The sequence below is a fragment of the Clarias gariepinus genome, chromosome 15 (assembly GCF_024256425.1).
Source record: "Clarias gariepinus isolate MV-2021 ecotype Netherlands chromosome 15, CGAR_prim_01v2, whole genome shotgun sequence".
Lineage (NCBI taxonomy): Eukaryota > Metazoa > Chordata > Actinopteri > Siluriformes > Clariidae > Clarias > Clarias gariepinus.
In genome coordinates, this window is record NC_071114.1 from 13,074,976 (window position 1) to 13,096,274 (window position 21,299).

Sequence of the window (21,299 nt, forward strand, 5' to 3'; positions counted from 1 at the left end):
AGGACATTTTTATCTTTAGAATGAAGGTACAGACAGTTTAGCCCAATGATGCTTGAAAATAGGCAGATCATGCTGTTCATCAAATGAGGTAGACTAGGCTGTGAATTTTAAATGAAAAATCTTTCAAGGTCAACATATTCAAGACGATATTATATCACTGTCTGTGAGAAAATTATATCTAGTCATATAGACATTAATGCTACACTGATATTATATATATATATATATATATATATATATATATATATATATATATATATATATAATATTTATATATGTGTGTGTGTGTCAAACAATATATTAGCGATGCCTCATAATTTTGCATTAAACAGAAAGAAGACAAATATAAAAAAGGATTTAAAAAAAAAAACATAAAAAAAACCCTAACCTACTTTTTTTTTTTTTTTGCACAAAAGCAAGCCAGATCAGAGCAACGAAAGAGTTAACTGTTGGCCGTTTGTGCGTTTGATTGACGTTTCTCTGGGCCGTAGTAATGACGCCGTCCAATCAGATCACACTTTGAGTCACCCCACGTGGGTGCACCGCGCTCCGATTGGCTGGGTCTTGTCTCGTTGATCGTGGCTGGGTCAAACCCCACGTGGAGATTTTCATTCAATCAGGGAACAATTCCACTGCTACAGATTTTGTATTGAAATTGTACATGTTGTGTATCACTCGGTACATGCAAATAGGACTGTGTAGCATGCACAGGGTGTGTTAAAGTGTGCTGGTTTATTTTTTGTGCTGTTGATCAACATTGGGAAAACAAACAAAAAAAACAACAACAACAGTTTTTTGGGGGGTCTACAGCAAGATCAACAACTAACATAAAGACGAAACGGACGTGATGAATAGGACTTAAATGGGAGCTTTTTTTTTAAACTTGTTGAACTGCAGCTGAATGATAAATATTGGATATCATACGGCCTTGTTTTCATCTGATGCGCTTGAATTTTTTTATACACAACTCCCTGAGAGTGTGTGTATGAGAGAGAGAGAGAGAGAGAGATGATTTAGATTAGATAGACCCCCCCTCCTTTTCTCAGTTGCACGCCGCGGGAGGGATTTGTGTGTTTCCCACAAGAAAAGAAGTCTCAAATGTCCCATTGAAAAGGCGGCGGAGGTTCAGCAAAGGACGGAAGGAGAAAGAGAAGAGAAGAGAGGGAAGGAGGGAAGGAGCGGGACAAAAGATCCTGCGGCTGCACTGGGAGTCGGGCTTCTCCTCTTCAGCTAGCGAGCCATCTTACTTCTTATTTTCAGTTTTCATTCCTCGACTGTGAGCACCAGACAGCAGATCAGGGTGGAGAGCATCTGCGAACAACAGCTTGTGTTTTCTCTCTCTCTCTCTCTCTCTCTCTCTTTACTGGAAGGAAGAGTGGAGCCGAGACTCGGGCGCATCTCGGTTAGCGCCGCTGCTACACGGTGTTTCTCTGCTGCTACACGGTGATAACCAGAACAAAGAGAGTTGGAGTGAGGAAATGAGCCCAGCTTCAGTCCAACACTGAAACGAAGCCAAATGCACTTCTGAGCTCTGCGATACCCTCCAACTCCCTCTCTCTTTCTCTCTTCTGCAACAAAAACACTGGAAGAAACCACAACACACCATGTTCCCACAGAACCGACCACCGGTAAGTTACACTCGTGTTATTTAATAAAACCCATAATCACACCTCTCTGAAGTGAAATGTGATGTTTTTACACACAGTTCAAGCTGATATTTAATGCAGATGTTTGTTTAATCTAGCTCATGGATCTAAGCATTAAACCTAAATAGGCCTTGGGGTGATATTTGGTTTTGTGTGTGTGTGTGTAACCCTACAATAGTTTTCCTCTCATAACCATTCTTAGAGTACACTAGACTTCCTTCAAGCTTTCTCACTACCTTAAACCTAATCTAAAAGATGCACATATCAACCAGACACACATACTGAGTATAGTGTGGGACTATTTCTTTGTCATGCATGAATTTCAAACTCCATTCAAAGCTGTCTATTATCAACAGATTACATTTACAGGAAGATGAGTTACAGTAACATTGTTCCTTTAGTATATAAAATGTTTGGATTTTGATTTTGCAATAAGTAACTAAGTACAAATACATGAATTAGGAGCTTGCTTGAGATTTAAGATTTAAGCTAAACCCTAATGATAACCCCCCCACCCCCTCATTCCTGTTACCCACCGACCCCACAAATTCCCCAGCACTCATTTCCTAAGGGATGGTGAACTTGGGTGGCTTTTCCATCTCTGAGCTTTGATTGAAGCGGTCAGATGTGCTGTGTTGATTGAATCCAACCTTGCAGTTGACTGAACATCCAGCCTACAGAGAGAAAAGGATGGGCAGTGGCCTCCCTCCAGCCACTACTTATACATTATGTTAAGAAAGGGAATGAACAGCCAAGCCTCAGCTGGTACTTTAGGATTTCAGCATGTTCTCCTATGCATAGTATAGAAGAACATAGTAGAGTATAAAGTGTCTATTTTACATCTATGATGTGTGTCATAGCAAAACATGTTGTCTACCTGCTTGTATGAATACTTTGTAGTGTGTGTATATTATACACACAAATGTATGTATATACACAAGTCTGAAATATATACGTAGACAGATGGAGACGTGTGTGTGTGTATATATTTCAACTCCAAAACCTTATATTCCTTATACAGCAAGTATAAGGAATTGCTCCAACAGAGAGTTGATCAATTCCATTTCATTCACTTTCAGTAACTTTTTAACTTTTTATCTAACTGTATTTTATTCATAGGATTTTTTTTTCTTTTCGAGGTAATTTGACCATAAAATTGCTCTTCCAAACCTTGTTAGGTTTTCTTTTCTGAACAACCAAATTTATAGCTTTGCATCTAACTGCTATAAAACAGAGACTGGAGACTCCTTCCAAAAATGTTAAATAAATGTCTCCACCTTTTATTAGGCTTTGGTTATTTGGCACATATCATCTTTTAAATTACACTAGAAACAACGTATTAATGAGTACATGAATATAAAAGGAAAAAATAAAAAATTGTATAAAAATGATTTACCGTGAGAGAAGTGAAATCCTTATAATTTAATAGTTTTATTAATAGTTTTCTAAACTTGCATTTTCATCTGGTGAATTTGTCTACGCGATGAGGGTAATCGTCTCTATTTAGTTAAAGAAGATGGCGTTGAACTTATTGATTTCTTTTCCTGTATGTTTGCACACACAGTCAAAAGTTGTCAATGACAAGACAAACATTTCTATTTGCATATGATATTTACCTTTATGCCATGGTTCCAGGAAACCACAGGTTTAACCTGTTAATAAATGCACATTAGTGTTTTTGTAGAACCTTCTAAAGGTTTGTATGGCCAGGTCAGATGTGACTGATCATGGATATCTCCCGCTGCATGGGCCAGAGAGCTCTAAACCATTTTTAGTAACTGAAGTTATACATGAGCTTTCAGAAGGAAGACAGTTGGTAGCTGGAGGAATCGGTGGTCTGTGTCCACTACACTTATTAAAAAAAACGGTCTAGATGTGAGCTTGAGAATAAATTCCACCAATTCCAGTTATGTATGACAGGAATTGGGAGTGTCTGCAAAATTGTCCCAGTCTTGCTTGACATTTTCTACGTCTATGAACTCTCCTAATCCTCAGCGCATACGAGTGCCTTTGGTCATCTGGCTCATGGCTACTCTTTATCCCTACTCCATGGAATTTGCGATGCATTCTTGAGCACTGTAGCCTGGTATGTGAGCAAGTTCTGCCAAGAAGATGTGGCTTGATAAAATCCTTTTGAATGAAGGAAACAAATGCTTTCGAGAATATCTTATAAAGGAAGCCACCTAGAGCAATTAACACAGCTGACAACCTGGCTGGCCAGCATCGCTAATGTATCCTGACAGCAGTGAAAATTTGCATAACGAGCTCGTGGAGACAGGAGAGAAAAGATGTGGCACTAATGAAACAGGTGCCTGGCACCCATCCCCCCACCCCCCTTCTGTCTAAGTGAGCGATTACGAGGACATTCCTAGGAGCTCTGAGCTGCTGGAGCCCACGATCAATAAAATAAAACCCTGCTTGGGTCTGATTCCTGGGGAGGTGCTTTAATATGCAAATAAATCTCAGTTAGATGATTTATGTATGTTTGAACTTTAAACCCCTTATGCAGGGACATGGTGTTGCATGTTTCTATTGCTTGATGGTTTGAACAGCGTTTGAGTTTTGCACCTTCATGACAAGTGGAGATCAGAGTACAGGAAGGTGGATGTGCAGATGCTGTGTCTCTGCGTGATGGTTGCATCCTTAGTGTTTGGCAAGATGTCTCTGCAATATACGGACAATATTATATAACGATTTTATATCAAACCACAGCTTTTATATACAAATTACTCACTATGTAGATAAACATATAATAACGTATGGCTTTTTCATGGTATTAACCTGTTAAAATGTTAAATGTAAATTTGAAAAATGTAAAGTGTAAAAAGCCTGTTGGAGGCTGTTGATTATCATGTCCCCAGCTTGTCATGGCCTATCATCGTTGTGCTACACACTTAAGCTAGATATGTTATGGAACCATCTTCAGTTTGTTGCGGCCGATCCGGGTTTTTTAATTTATTTTAAAAAAAATTATATATTAATACTTAAACTTTATTATTTCATGTTTTGGCATAAAGCTGATTATAAGCACACAAACAGTAATCAAAGTGCTTCTCTTAATTATGTTTCTTGTATACAATCATCTTTACAGTATCATGTATAAGCACCGATGGGCTTTGTTTAGATAGAAATCTGTCATCTGGTGAAATTTTGATTTGATGTTTCTCTGTTGTGGGGGGAAAAGCCGAAGTCGTATCTTTTTCTCAAAACCACTTTTCTAATTGCCAATATAGTATTTAAATTATCACTGTATGTAAACATAGAATGAGGAACTACTCCCCTTTTTTTAGTAATCAGTGCTTGAGTACTTACAAACAAACTTACAATACAAATCAGAAGGTTGTCGGAGCAGCATGTGGAACCCTCGGAGAAAAGGGGCCACTCATACGAGAGTGTGTATGTACAGGTTCTGAGATCTGTATTGTAAACTTTAAGATGTGCACTAATTAGTATTTTTGTTTTTAACTACAGCTGTACTCAGGCTCCAGCCCATCAGGTTAACCAGTTTAATTATATAATTGGTGTGGGGGGTGTAGAACACTGGGTGGTTCCTAAAGACTTGTTGTCTGTACTATGTGATGAACAGAAATGAAAATAAATAAATTCAAACATTCCAAGGTTTCTTAGCTACCACAGTTGTACAAGAAAAATGTGAACTGGCTGGATTCAACATTTTTTTTTTCCTGTAGAAAGAGCAAGTGTGGATGTTAAATAGGCTCAGGTGATGGACATCATCTTAACCCTGACTCCACACACATCACTCTAAACAGTTAGTCTGGAAAGTTCACTAAAACAGGTAACCTGACTTGATTGAACCAAAAATGCGCCAGCTGTTTTACAGTCTCTGACGGTCCAGGGGATACGTTTACACTAAACACAAAGCCTTTTAAATGTTTTTTTTTTTTTTTTGTAAACTTTACAGAATTTCTGTTTTAGCCGTTCAGGTATGTGGTACTCTGTGTGAGGAGGAACGCTTGAAAAATGGTGCTGAATCTTATTTGAACAGAAATGGACCTGGAGCCAGGAAGATTGATTATATAGCGGTGATGCTCATCAGTCTTGCAGTAGTGCTCGTCTATATGAAGCTATTTTAATGGATCCTTCGCTCTGCAGCCTTTCACTAAAAGGCCCACAATCCTTTTTCCAGAAGTCGTCTTGCACCTGTGGAACACAATAGGAGGTGAATATCAGAAATGGGGGATGGGAAGATAGAGAGGAAGAAGGGAATAGAGCCAAATGTCATCCTCCCACCCTTCCTGTCTCTCTCCTTCCCTCAGTCCCTCCCTCCCACCCTCTGTGACCAGCTCTCGCCATCAGCAATAGCCTTCCTCTTCTTGTTTTTCAGATTCCTTCTTTAGTATGGGAGGAGTAATTGGTGTGTGTGTGTGTGCGTGCATGCACTCCCTGCTAGGCTTGAGCTGTTTGAGTCCAGGCATCTGGATGGCAGATTGAATTGCAGGGTTGGAGAGAGAAGCTCGTTATGGGCTCGAACAATGCGTCAGCCCTCTCGTGAGCTCCAGCACCCCCAGCCCCCTTTCCTTCAGACCCCCTCACACCTCTCCCTCCCCCCCCTAAAAAAATCCCCACTATGACAACCCCAACACATCAACTATCTGCTCTATGGAGACCTCACACTACTCTGAATGTATTTTACCCATGCACCTACAGTGGAATTTTTATTTCCCTGTTATTATGCAAATGTAGCCTTAATGCATAAAAACAAGACCAGAATAGAAAAAAATGTTCAGGAGTTTTGACAATTACCTCGAATGTGAAGACATTGTGTCAGTAAGGTGTGCTTGCAAGGAAAACATTCACGAGGGTGGAGGAGGGTCATAAAATAATTTTTGCCAAGAAAAAAATAATGTAATGAAAACGAACATTGGTTGTAAGCTCAGTTCTTCTCTAAATATCCTCCGCCTAAGGCTACACAGTTCTCCGAACGATGGATGAGCTAGTAGAGACCAGAAAAGTTCCACCTCGGTGGTCACCTCATTGTCGTCAAACACCTGCTATGCAATGTTTTCTTCTAGTGATGGAGGAGGAAGTACGGACGAGGCAGAGTTTTATACCCCAAGTCGTCCACAACTTTCACCATTTTACCATTTCATGAGCTGAATGGGCTGACACGTCGTCATGAAGAGGACGAACCACGTTTGTGAGCATACCACAATGTTTGCCTTGGTTTCGACCCAAGGCACTTTTTAAACTTTTTTTTTTTTTTAAACAAAGTAGAAATGTTTATGAACATACTCATTCCTGGAGGCATATATTTTACTTTTTTTATTATGTATATATTTAATATAAATTTTATAACCGCTTCTCGTAAAATAAAAAAAAGTAAAAAGTCTAAGCACACTTGTTCCATGACACCCAATACAATGATAAAGTGATGAATGGAGAATTCCAGCATCAATGCAGTAAATACCTAATGGTCGTACCAAACTATAACTTCTGACTGCTCAGTTTATATGATATATGAAAGTGTATAAATATCTAATTTTAATCAAAGGGGTTTCGAATTCTATTTCTCAGTACGGAGAAAAATGTGTCAACGTATACAAGAGGCGTTGTGGATTTCACATTTTTGCTCACTTCATGTTTTTAGTTTTTCACGCCGTTAAGAGTGTTATGTGTGCAATTTCTGAAATACTTAGATCAGTCAACAACCCTCCCATGACCACGTAAGGACGTTTTAGTCAAACAGGGATCTTTGATTGTGCAGAATAACACCACGCATCTCCTGCTACTCTAATACACTTATCTCAGCGTTCCACTTGTGCTTGGCTACCATCGAAGTTGGAAGTTTTCTCCCGCGATCCGAGCCATGATCCGACTGCTGGATATATGTCTGAAACACTGGTCTCACAGAAAATCCTTGAAACATGTGAAAATGGCTTGGAGAGAGTTCAGGACTACATATGTGGGATGTGGCAATAAATCCTAGCCGAGTTTCTGTAATGTGCAAGTGGTGTAGGTGAATGAATAATTGTGTGTGTGTGTGCAGTTCCCACGGACAGATGAGTCTCTTCTGCAGGTTGGACTTGGATTCACCTCGACCATTCACAAATGTACCTCTTCTTTAAACCGTTTGGACCATTCACATGTTTGATTTAGTCTAAGCTCCTCATCACCGTACTCTGCTAGAAGCCTTTCGTAAACCTCAATCAGTCTTCCGCCTTTGTTTATTAGGAGTATCGGATTGACTCGAACACCCCTCATATTTTCATGATTCTGACGCTTGCCTTTTATCTGCATGATTTAATGCACTGTGCCGCTGCCACATTCAGTATGTACATATGATTCTAATGACATAGCTTATGAGTGTGTTTGGTTCACAACAGCAAATGGTTAGAATTATATTGCAGCTGTGGAAGCCAAACCATCCATGCGTACCGTACTCTGATTCACTTCTAATGAACGCACCAGTCGGGCAGTACTGTCTCAGCCCTTTGCATCATTCTTACTGATCCTTTTTTGTTGAAGCAGTCCAGTGTAAACTATACACTTCCCAGCTTTACTAAGTGGACACTGACAGATGTGGTGAGACCGATAGACAGACAGATGGATGGACAGAACTTCCAGCACTTGAGTGGAGCTTTTGTCTGCCTGTCTTTCTGCATTAGCCTGAGCCTGGCCTTCTAATGGCTCAGGCATCCTGGTGGGAGTATCTCCTTTATGGCGTCCCTTTTCTTCCACTCGATTCTAATCCTTGCTCAATTTGAAGCTAAAGTCTTAATTCACTTCAAATCCCCCTCTTTTCCTTTTCTCCACTTTTCTAGTTGCATGCAAGTCTGTGCGAGCACACGCTTATAAAGTTGCACGTCCCTAATGTTTTATCACCCAACAATGCTTCCTGTGTCAGATCACCACCACTCCTCCTTACACCCCCATCATTACACCTTCTGCTAGCTTGTCTTTCATATGTGTCAGCCTTCTATTGTGCACATATATATATACACACACACACACACACACACACACACACACACACACACACACACACACAAGCATGGGTGCTGTTGCACTGATGCTTTCACATAATGTGCATTAGTCAGCTTTTGATAGCATACAGTGTGACGTCCTGAGGTCCAGAAGGTGGAGTAGGAGCGAGCACATCAAAAGCTCGTGTTACTAATGCAGCTACTCTGTCCTATTCTACTCGGTGGACATGTACACAGGTTTACTTGTGGATGGGTGGATTGAACCCATGCTTCTTTTTAAAGAAAAGTGTCATGGACATGGGTAACATAAAGTACCTAACTAATAAAAAAAATTACCTGGGTTTTGATTATATTTTAATTGCTTTCCAATGAAATTAGATTTGGTGTTGCAAAAGGAATCTAGCTAGCCTTATTTGTTCAGGTTTAGACATTTAAGTGATTGTTGGGGGAAAATCGGACATATTGATGGATCCCGTAGCTACATTGTCTTCTTGGTTTTGAGCACCCACCCATGCATGAGACATTAATGATTTCAGTGTGAGAGATGATATTGTTGAGATTATGGATGGAGAGAAAGTCAGGTGGTTGCTGAGAAAATGCCACTTCTCTGGCACTTCGCTTGGTGGTCTAGCAAAGACGAACAGCTGGTGCAAAAATAGGCTGTAATGTCCAATCAGCTTCATCATACTGTCACATTTACAGGAAATAATTGGTGTTAGGCGAGTGACAAGAATACCTGCGTTCATAAAAACAACAACAACAACAACAACAACAAAAAAATCACTGTGCTGCTATGTGCATGTGTACCGGTCATGGTTAACCAAGATACCATTTAAAAAAACTTGTTCTAGTTGTAAACAAAAACTTCATGTGTTTTTACATGTTAACATAATTGAATGTGCCGCGTGATGTGATATCCAGCAGTAATATGTTGTACCCCAGTGTGCAGGAGCCTCTCTTGTATAAGAGCACTTCAGTTCTGTGAGCGCTGAGACATGCGCGCTTCCTTTGCACTTGCCAACTAGGGTCAACACTTTGAGTTTGTTAGATTCCACATTTTTAAATGAAAAAATGTCCTCTAATAAAAGATGGAACATTTAAGTTTAAGCGTATATCAGAATCTGGCACGTGTGTCGGTTAGCATGGTATCAATCTCCTATAGGCGGATTGTCCTGTCCCAGTCATGCTGCATGATCTGAGTGCATAAATATTTTCTATCTGCTCAAACCCACGGCACCTTTAAACATCTTCCATGTTTTTCCCCCTTTTCATAGGCACCTCTCCAGCCACCCCCTGGGGCCTCGGCTTCGGCAGCAGCTGCAGCAGCGGCGGCGGCAGCGGCTGCAGCATCCGGATCGGCTCAGTCACTAAAACTTACTTACCCTGAGACCCTGGACCGGATCAAGGATGAGTTTCAGTTCCTACAGACTCAGTACCACAGGTAGAACCCACACGTTAAGTAATGAAAAAAATAAGTCATAACATTTAACTTTTCATGATATTTAATAGCATTTTTTTTTTTATAACATATGACAAACTGAGGGTTTATTTTCCTCTAAACTTCTGGTTCCAAACTGGTTTGGATTAAGTGACATTGATGGAATCCATAAAAGAAGAGTGAGATCAGTTCTGGCAAGATGTGTATATATATTTTTTTAAATTTGCATATTATTACTAAGATCTTGGTCTTGGTGATTACAGCAGAAGTATAGAGATATTCCAATGCCCTCTGTAGTATCGGGTATAAAACATTTCATTAAAGCTGGAAAAGCCTGAATAATTGCTGCAAATGATATCTTGGTGCAACCCAAGTTTGGAACTGCTTCAGTTAGAAGATATTTGAGGATGCTGACGGGACACACACAAACTGCTTTGATTCTCTAGCTTAGTGGTTGATCTTTGATGTGCATGCTGAATCTCAGGAATGTGGCCAGGGCAGGCATGACTGACTGAGATCTCTGGGACATAGCTGGCGTCCCCACTCATCCTGCTCTGTCAACTCCTCCCAGCTCTGTGCCAACTCTCTGCTGGCAAACGTTCACACGGTCGCTGCTTCAGGTCCGCAAGCCAGAACGGGAGAAATCAACCTTTTTCCAAACCTTGATTGTCAGGCCTTGTGTTTCGCCAGCGTCGAGACCAAATAAACTCAAATGTTCTCCGTCCAAATAGCTGTCCAGCCTTCCTGATGATTTCTGGATTTGTGGATATCTTCCACCGCCACTGATGTTGGCCTCATGTCTGCTTAATGTGTCGACTAGCTAGTGTGTGAGTGCTCTGTCTGCAGAAATCATCAGCTCGTTCAGCCAGTGAGACTAAATAAAGCAGTTCACAGGATTGGCCAAATTTATTTTGTAATGGTTATTAAAATCCCCAAGTAAAAAATTACACAGCTAACCTTTCTGTAGCTCTTGAAAGTGAATCTTCTTTTTATGTTTTAACACAAACTTTGCATAGAATTTGCATAAAAATAAATAGAAGTGAAAATAACTTATAGTAGGAGATGAGATTGATGTAGCTTTTGAAAGTAGGCTAAACCTAATCCTAATGTTTTTTTCCTTTAAATGTTCAACTGCAACAAATTATACAAGAAAGGGAAAGGGTTTCCAACCTGTAACAAGGATCGGGCAATATGATAATAGTATTGATTAATTTACCCAATTAAATACAGACAGTTTTCTACATGTATTGTAGACGCTGTGAGATATTTTCAACATTTAAAGCAAATATTTTATATTAAAAAAAAGGTGAGGAGGGATGCAAGGTGAGAAAGAAAACGCCTTCAGAAGCCAGCAGAAATCTCAGGCAAAAAGAAAAAACATCTCTGATCTTTGCAAGTCTGTACTCCTTCAAATGTACATGCATCTTAGTAGTTCCTGATTAAACTCCAGCAACATTGTCTTTACTGGGTTTGTAAATATGCCTTGATTTAAGGTAAAGGTGTAAAAAAAACAATTCTGCAAGCCATCTTGAAAGCTTGCATGCAAGTCATCATGGCACAATTCCCAAAATCCCCTTTGGGTCAGAGTACCAGATTACTGTCGGCCTGCCTTTGACTTTTCGTTCTGTTCCTGCTAGAGTGCCAGTCTGCTCTAACCATCTTGTAATCACTGCCCCCTGCGGTGTTCATCATGCTCTGGGTAAAACATGTCGCATACGGGCACAGACAGAGCTTAGGTACAGTATACATGCATAGCACAGCTTAGACTTTAATTTTGGCTTTGTTATTTGGGCTGGATTGCCGGATTAGAGGACAGGAACGTGAGTGAGATGAACTCATTCGGTGAACTGAACTGTGAACAGATGTGTGTGTGTGTGTGTGTGTGTTTGTAGGTGCGTGTGTGTGCATACAGTGGTGGTTTGGATGTGTAAGGTATGCTGCATGTAAGGACTGCATAAGAAAATAGCAAAAGCTTTTTCACTACAGGAACCTTTTCAGGAAGGAAAGATGGATTGATCACATTCTTAGAATGTTAACGATACTGATCCAGCACAAGCATTCTTACAGTAACTGAGCTTCTCATGCGAGTTATGTGAGACAACACAGGTGAGATTTTTGCACTTTGTTCAAAAGTTCAACACAAGATCTTTGTTAAACTAGTGTCTATTACCCACAATATTACTTATTACAAAAATGTTAGTGGATTGCATCAGAAAGCATGAAATCCATTGGACTGCTGTCCCTGTGTTTTTGGGGTAATATCATCCTCTCCAAGAAAGGCTGAGGTATTTAACATGCAAGTGTTTTGGAAGTTAATAATAAGTGCTGTGTTTTTGGGTTCCTGGCCTATAGAGATGTGAGTGATGTAATCAGTGACATCACTTTGTTGATCCCGGCCCATTAGCGGTCTAGCTTAACGGCAATTCTAGGCGATTTTTATTTCCCTTGATCCAAATACTTAATAGGAAATACTTGCCCAAGGTGATCATTGTAATTTGTTTTGAAACCTATTTGATATGAACAGTTTCACCCGAGAGGTCATAGTTACACAAAGTGATGATAAGCCTATTAAATATCAAAACATTAATGCAAACTTTAAATAAATAAATAAATGAAACAGTTGTTTGAAGAATTCTATTTTGTGTCTATCGTGAACATCTGAGCTTTTGCCACCTTTTTTAAGACCTAAATTAGCACAAAGTGCTCATCATTGCACTCTTATGGATTTGTGCGGCGTGCATAATAAGCAAGAGAACATCGAAAAGAACACTGTGGCTGAAGGAAAGTCGGAGTTAAAATTGTGATGGAGGTGTGACTTTTACAGCTGTAAAAGTCCAGCATCGAGAGTTTAATCAAATGTAATTCTAATACAGATGTAAAAACTGTGATAGATGTGTGAAACAAACAGCACGACTGTTAAACATGGTTATTTTCAGACCACAGTAATAGAAAAGTACTAAGAATAATAAAATGAAGGTGATTTTGATGTTCTGCACATGACTGTGAAAGCTGGAGGCTGATCTTTGGAGTCAGAGTGGATTGAAGTCTTATGGTAAATAAAATCTAAATCTAATCCACATTTAACATGCAACTGTCCATCCCTGGTCGTAGGGTGAATGCGGATCAAAATTATATTTACTTTATATTATAGTCCCACAGTTTGATACAGGATGTGATAGTACCTCTGGCATACATCACCTGTTTAAAATGAGGGCTGTAAATACTAACGCATTAATGCATGTGATTTAATCTAGAAATTTTAACGTGTTACCTATTTTCTAACTCCAACTAATCATATGACCAAGTTTTACCTTAATGGCTTTCCTTAATCGCAGTGCAGTAACCTGTGTGAGATAATGTCACGTTTAGCGCAGATAAGAAAATTTTATTATAAAAAGCTTCTAGATGATTGTTTGGATAAAACCAAAAATAGTGGCCTTCAAGGGGAAATATTTATTAATTTATTATTTTTTAAATAGGAGCCCCCCCCCCAATTTAGCCATATCCAATTTCTCCTTGTCACTAGGGGGCTCCCACATTAAGGCTATTACGATTATTCATTTAGGGAGGGCCAAGGACCATCACGTGTTTTCTTCAAACCACGTGATGCCGCTGACCAGAACTGCTCGCTCACGCACCGTTGGTAGCGGTGTAACGCGCTTGCAGGACAGTGCTATCCAATCTTGCGCGAGTTCATTGGCGACCCTAATTGGCTGTAGAGCCACGATTAATTAAGCCCACCTTGCTGAGAGAGCTCGGCCAATCGGCTCTCTCTAGACCCTCGGCTGCGAGAGGCTACAGCATCACCTGGTGATCGAACCAGCGATTTCCGAATGATACGCTTTACCATTGCCCTACTAGAGGACCTAAGGGAACCTGTTTTTACAATAATCCATTAAATTTAAGATGTGCGAGTGGTGGCTCAGGAGGCTAAGGCGCTAGGTTTTTGCAGTGCTGGTCCCAAGACTTGAGAGAATTTAATTTAATATGTGTTAAATGTAGTATTTAAGATATTATGAAACTGCATAATCTGTTTCCTGTAACCAGTTTGTCATGCATTTCTTTACTCCAACATTGTACATTTATAATACAAGTAAATCTGAGCATTTTAAAATTGTGATTAATTGTGACATGATAATGCGATGTATCTGCACAAGCTCTATACTGTTTCTTCCCTATATCAGAGTAAGTGCATTTCTGTAGAAAAGGAGTTCTTGTCGTCTGCCAGATGTGTGTTGTCAGCTAACATGGGATTACAATCACTTGTTTTATATCAAGTGATGTGGCTGGATGGGTAATTCCGTATTCTTGTAATTTAAGAATGGTCTTAAACTTTGCGATAAATGGTAAAAAAAAGATAAAATCTGAAATGTGTTTAACACGCACAGCTGGTTTCAATAAAAGCCACCGTGTATGCGACTTCGTTGTCATTCTCGTCCATGTTTTGTGATGCTGTACTTCTGCTTGACTCATTGCGTAGTCTTTATCATTTTCTCTCCCATGTAGCGGTCATGGTTCCTGTTGTGCAGAGGAAGTTCAAACCAGGAATACAAGTCTTGAATCCATTAGTTCCTCAGAAGGTTCCATAACCTCGAGGGGAAACCTGGTGTTGGTGACCCACACAGGTGTAACTTGAACTCCAAATATTCTTAAACCCAAACAAGACTGAGTGCAGTCACATGCCTCTTTGTGCATATGTTGTTGTTTTTTTTTGCATGTTTGTATGAAGCCTTTTAATCAGCAGGGAAGGACAGACTGCAGACAGGAGGCTCTCATTATTGTAATGATCCTCATTTGCTTCATCCCATAACACTCTCTCCCTTTCTCACACACACACGCTATCAAATCATTCCAGTATGTTGCATTTTTGGCTTGCGGAAGACTCCAGACCCGACACGCAACAGGACTTCCTGGCCACGTGCACCCATAGGCACTGGCAGGGGTTATGTACGTGTAGTGTGCACTCGTCTTTATGATTTCGGTTTGGGGTTGAGGTTTGTGCAGCACATGGAGCGCGTCTGTGTGGGCCAGTCACTCCCCAGGGATATTGTGTGTGTGTGTGTGTGTGTGTGTGTGTGTGTGTGTGTGTGTGTGTGTGTGTGTGTGTGTGTGTGTGTGTGTGTGTGTGTGTGTGTGTGTGTGTGTGTGTGTGTGTGTGTGTGTGTGTGTGTGTGTGTGTGTGTGTGTGTGTGTGTGTGTGTGTGTGTGTGTGTGTGTGTTTTGAACATGTGTTAGTGGTCGTTTTGTGGAAATGTCCTTTAATCTGCTGGAGAGTGTTGAGTCAGCAGTGTGTGTGTGTATGTGTGCGCGCGCAAACATGATTGACGGATATACACTGGAGTGTTGTCAGACTCGTTTTAAATTGTTGTGTTCTTGCCCTCAGGACAGGTATGGGTGGAGCTGTGTGTGTGTGTGTTTGAGAGAAAGAAAAAGCGTTTAATTTCAAAATGTAACAGGCATTCAATGGTATTTGTGTGTGTGTGTGTGTTTGAGAGACAGAGGGTGGAATAATTGTCCTGAGACAGGGTGTAAAGTCTAATGAGGCTGTCAGTTTTTGCGCTGGGTCACAGCGTGGCTGGAAGGACGACGTTGAACTGAAGCATCTGATTAGTCTGATCGCTCACACGGTTTTATATACAGCTGTTTTCCTGTCGAACGTAATTGTGTGTAAATGTCATGATGAAATGCTACTTTCATGATTCACGGATGTGTAATCAGAAATCCGTGACTGTTTTTTTCCCCCCTGCGTGTGAGCTCAGGATGGGTCTGGATGTTCCCTGGTTTAAGATCTCGGCTCCGAGGTGTGGTTTGATGTGGGAATTTCCTAAAGCGCATGGGCGTAACTTTGTTTTGAAAAGTGCTGAGGAAAGAGTGGTGATTAGGTTAACCAAAAACATTTTTTAATTATTTTTTTTATTTAAAGAATTTCTGTATTGTTTTGACTCCTGAGTTAAGCATGTCTCATGGAAAAGACCTCCATCTTGCCCTGCGGTTTAATCCGCACCAGCTTTTTTAACTTGCCGGCAATTACCAGCTTTTTGGAAGTTGCTGTAGTTTTCATCACCTTCATTGTTCGAAGAAGGAAAAAAGAAAAGCGACCTAAAGGAGCGATGCCTCCGGGCTGATGGTATTAGCTGTAATACTGACAGGTGCCTTAAATAAAAGCCTTACGCATTATATTCAGCTGTGTGCCAATAGCTATTTTGTAATGGAATCCATGCAACGATATGATCTTCACACTGTGTGCGGCGAAACATGGATCTGTGTTAGTTTATTGATGTCTCTGTGTGACATTTTGTTTTAAAATGTCCAGAGGAGGAATTCCGTTACAGACTTCGCCCTGAGACATGTGACTCTGTAAATATTTTCAGAAATTGCTCAGATCCATTTCAGCCGTGAGATGTTTTACTGTCCAGTTGGTAAATGTTTTAACATCTCCACATGCCACATACTCGGGTAATGATTACATGCGAAACAATAGTTAAAAAAAATAATAATAATTTGTTTCTGCACAAAGGAGCTGTCATTAATAGTCACATAATTTATTTAGCTTTGATGTTTCGTTTCTTGGTTTTCCTAATCGGTCTGATAACCTTCTTTCAAATCTCTTAGGATGACATAATGTAAAACCACTGGGCATGCACAGAGCAATATGAAGGTCTAGAGAGAAATGCTGTTATTTTAAAACAAAATAAAACCTGTCCAAATATTTTTCACATTCTAATATTTCATTAACTACGTTGGCTTTAATCATGGTGAGTGTTTTCCATGGCATTGTTTCAACTACCTTTATGCAACAGCAAAACATTTATTTTCATTCATTTTACGGTAGAGGATGGGTGCACTGCTTCATGCACTCCCCTTTTTACCCTGAGTATATCTGGACTCATCAGACCACATGGCCTTTTTTCATCTCGCCAAAGTCCAATCTTTATGGTTCCTAGCACGATGAAGCCTTCTGTCTGGTCGGACTCACTATCAAGTGGTTTCTTTTCATGGCTACACCATCCTGTAAGATCCAATCCTGTAAGTTCTTTTCACATTGTGTGTGTGTTTAATTGCTCATACTTTGCCTTGCGTGGAGACAGCTCAATAGACAATGTGCCCTAGTGCGATTGCCCCAGCCCCCCCCCGACACCCCCGCTAATCAGTTTTCTCATTTCTAATATTGTCCTGTACCTGACTACATTTGTGTCTCACATTCCAATACTTTAGGTAGCAGCATGCGCCTAGTTGGTTTATGAACTCCCAATAAACAAAAAGAAAAGTCTAACACTGACATTGGTGATATATGACATAACGGTGTCCAGAAAGACCCTCCTGCCTGCATTTTTACTTTATCACCTATGGTAGTTTAGTTCAGAACATGGGATCGAAAGATTCAAAGATTTCAGACGAGACAGATGGCACTGAAGAGGTCTCATTTTAAGGAGAAGTACACTCCAGTGTTTTTGCATGGTTACCTTTTATACCAGGTTAAAACCAAGTCTGTACTATGCATAAGAGCACCTTTTCAAGTAGAACAACAGTATGCTGATCAATGACTGAGCAGTACAATACTCAAATGGCTGGACTTTGGAGTCCAGGGTACTCTGGAGTTGTGACTGAGTCCCCATAACCATCTACAGTCTTATTTTAAAAGATGCAACTTTCTTTTTTGGTTTCTTTTTTGTTTTATTTTTTTCAGCTCTTCTTGTCCAGTTCAGCACTATGCGTCCAGGTTTTAATAAAGAATTGGACAGTTTTTTTTTTTTTTTTTTTTTTTAAACTTAATTCTAATAATTTCAACATTTCCAATTTCAACCGTGTCTGAGAAATACTCGCTGCATCAGTTAGAGCTAAATTAATTGTTGCCAGGTAAAACATATTAATTACTGCACTAATTACCTAATCAAAGATCATGAGTATTTGCTTATTTAAATCAGTTTTTTCGCCAGACAGTGTATTTTAAGGAATATAAACACAGCAGATGGATGAGGGGCCAGTTGTATATGTTCAGAGGGCCAAAGGGGACAAGCTTTGTTGTGCTGGTTTATTTGATCTAACTGAGAATTACATCGTTTTTAACATCTGCCATTCAAGCTTAGTAGCGTAAAGAAAACATGGACACATCCAATCATGTCAGCGGGTCTCAACTCCAGTACTGGGGGACCACCTGCCCTACTCCTTACAGAGTTTTCCCTGCTTGATGACTCCCAATGCAATTCATTATATCAGGTGTGGTGCGAGCTGAGAAAACACCAAGATGTTCAGTGGAAGCCCGGTTTTTCTTTTACTATCCAGCTGTTAAGGTTGTGAGCAGCGATGGTTAGAAGACATCATGTGTTGAACTTGGAGTAAATAGACATTTTTGACTCCAGATTTTACTCCGTAAATGGCTCCAGAACCGAAAGGGGTGTTGCCACTGAAAGCGTGGGTCCAGCTGTGATAACTTCAGGGTCTAAAAAGGGCGGGGTTAGTTATAATAAAGGGGGGTAGGAATGAACCAAGGACACTGTTTTAACAAAAATAAAACTTTTCTTTAATCTGCAGTTTGAAATGTTCTTTGTGTAAATTGGTGCTAACCAATAAAGCGAATTGGTGCTTACCAATAAACTGAATACACAAATGATCATTAGTGTAAATATGAAGTTGTGTTGGGTAACAGATTAACCGAACTGCCTGACTAATTGAATATTTGCATTTGGTAAAATGATGATTTGGCATAGCTCCATAGTTTCCTTAAACCGTTTAATTCAGGTGTTGTCAGTGACCCTCCCCCCTTTATGTGTGTGTGTGTGTGTGTGTGTGTGTGTGTGTGCGTGCGTGCGTGTGGATAACTGTGCTCTGCTGACAGAGCTGTCATGGTGCTGGCAGCTCACAGATTTGTTCCAGCGATCAGCTTATCTGCTGTCAGGGTGAGGGAGAGATTGGAAATGGTGTCTCTCTCGCTCTCGCTCTTTCTCTCTTGCGCTCTCTCATTCTGTCTCTCTCTCTCCGCTGAGCCTCCGGGCTAATTATTTTATGCAATCATTCTTTCTTGAAATAGTGTATGTGTGTGTCTGTCCTACTACCCCCCCACTCTTCTCCTCCCTCACGCTTCTACCCTTTTTTCATGCTCTCCTAGTCACATAATCACATGGATGTGGAGGTGCGCCCCCCCCCCCCCACACACACACACACACACACACACACAACCCACAGTGACAAATGCATCAATGTAACGTGACACGGCTGAGCCATGCAAGAATGCGGGAGTGTTTTTTTTTTTTTTTTTTTTCTCTCTCCCCTAGGGCTCGTTATGAATCTCGATGCCAACGTTCATCAGTCTCTGTTTGTCCATCTGGTTTCAGATTATCATTTAGCTCTGTTTGTTGTGCTGCTTCTATCCTATAGCACTTTTGCTTTTTTTTTTCCTTTTCCTTTTTCTTTTCCATTTCACATTACGCCACCTGCACCAGCACTGTGCCGCCACACCTTATACTGGTATCATGTCCTGTCTAAAAGATTCAACAGCACTTATAAAAGCACTTCAGTGTCCTCTGAAACTTTGGCATGTGGTAAATATAATCCGTGATACAGGATGTGTATCATTGTATTAGGTTTTGTTTGGCTGAAAGCATTATTATAATTTTTTTTTTTTTTAATTGGGGTGATTGAAAAAAAATCTTTTTAAAATGGTGTATGCATGAATGTTTTTTTAAATATTGAAATTGTTATAAATAAGGTGATTGAGTCAGTTATACAACAGAAGGGGTTTTTCATTCTGATTGGTCAGAAGGTTGTTACAGCATTTTTTTTTACAATTATTTTTTTTTTTTACTGTTTCACAATTACTGTTTTTACATGAACAATGCATTTAAATAGACTTGGATGGCAAAGTGTCACATAATCTAAGCTTCAAAATAAATAGATAAAATCAGTTATGTATTAAGATAAACCTGACATTTGTCTTCTTGGTGATGTCTCTAAGCAGATGTTTAGTTCAACATTCACTAATAAGGGAAAGAAATAAGAGGAGATGTAGGCATGTTTATTAAAGCTGTGAATCAAAGGTAGACCCCGATTCTATTTGATATTGGGACGTTGCAATATTCGATCCGAGTCAGTAGCATTCATTTGTCTAAAGAATTTTTCCCTCCCAGATTTTCTCCTTAATTTAGTCGTGTGCAATTCCTCACCGTCACTAGGGGGCTCCCACATTAAGGCTACTACTGCCATTCAGCCGGGAGGGCGGAAGACTATCACGTTTTTCCTCTGAATCATGTGACAGCAGCAGATCGCATCTTTTCGAACATCTCGATCACGCACTGTTAAAGGCGGCGTAACGCACTCGGAGGAAAGCGCTATCCGCTTCTTCGCTTACGTGAGCTCACAGACGCCCCTGATTGGCTGTAGAGCCGTGATTAATGTGGGAGCACTAAGTACCTCTCATCCCTCCCCTCTAAAAGAGCTCGGCCAATCGGCTCTCTCTAGACCTCCGGCTGCGAGAGGTTACAGCATCACACGGGAATCGAACCATCGATCTCCAGGTGATGGGGCGAGCACTTGCCAAAGGTGCCAAGAGCGCACCACTCGTATTCCTGTAGCAGCTGTAATTTTTACAGATTTTGAAGTATTACAACTAATTAGCATATCTACTGTAATAAAGACTGATGTTCTGTGAAAATTGTGGTGTTTTTAAAAATACAATTTCTTATACAAAGCAATAATCTTTCTTTCCTGCCAGTCTCCTGCCCTCCAGTCCAGTTAGTGGCACTATTGCATCAACGTTCTACTTCAATTTGTTTGTACTTTATACAAACGCTGCGATATGTTTTCAAGAAATGTCAACTCTAGAGCATGTCAGGTTTTGTCAATAATGTTAAAAGTGAGAACTTTAATCGATCAATTTATTGAATCGCCCAACAAAAAAAATATTAAGCTGCATAATCGATTTAATCAAACAGTTATAATGTTTATCAATAAATCAAGAAATTTAATCATTAACAAATTGATGTGTAATAAGAGAATTAAAACATTTACACTATCCTATTAATTTAATTCAATTTCAATTCAATTTTATTTGTATAGCGCTTTTAACAATTTACATTGTCACAAAGCAGCTTTACAGCTTTACAATCAAAAGAATTAAATTTGTATAAAATGTGTATGAATTAAAATTATATGATTGTCCCTGATGAGCAAGTCGAGGACGACGGCGACAGTGACAAGGAAAAACTCCCTGAGATGGTAATAGGAAGAAACCTTGAGAGGAACCAGACTCAACAGGGAACCCATCCTCATCTGGGT

General features: G+C 40.0%; 1 protein-coding gene across 3 annotated transcripts in view; it reads left to right on the forward strand.

Annotated features, from left to right (window-relative positions):
• The first annotated feature begins 672 nt into the window (after positions 1-672).
• tle2a (TLE family member 2, transcriptional corepressor a) overlaps positions 673-21,299 on the forward strand; it is a 37,978-nt gene continuing 17,351 nt past the window's right edge. For all 3 annotated transcript variants that reach the window (XM_053513019.1, XM_053513020.1, XM_053513022.1), the window contains exons 1-2: positions 673-1,628; positions 9,865-10,031. In XM_053513019.1, the coding sequence (XP_053368994.1) occupies positions 1,605-1,628; positions 9,865-10,031 (191 nt within the window). In that variant the 5' untranslated portion in view covers positions 673-1,604. The remainder of the gene's footprint in view (positions 1,629-9,864; positions 10,032-21,299) is intronic.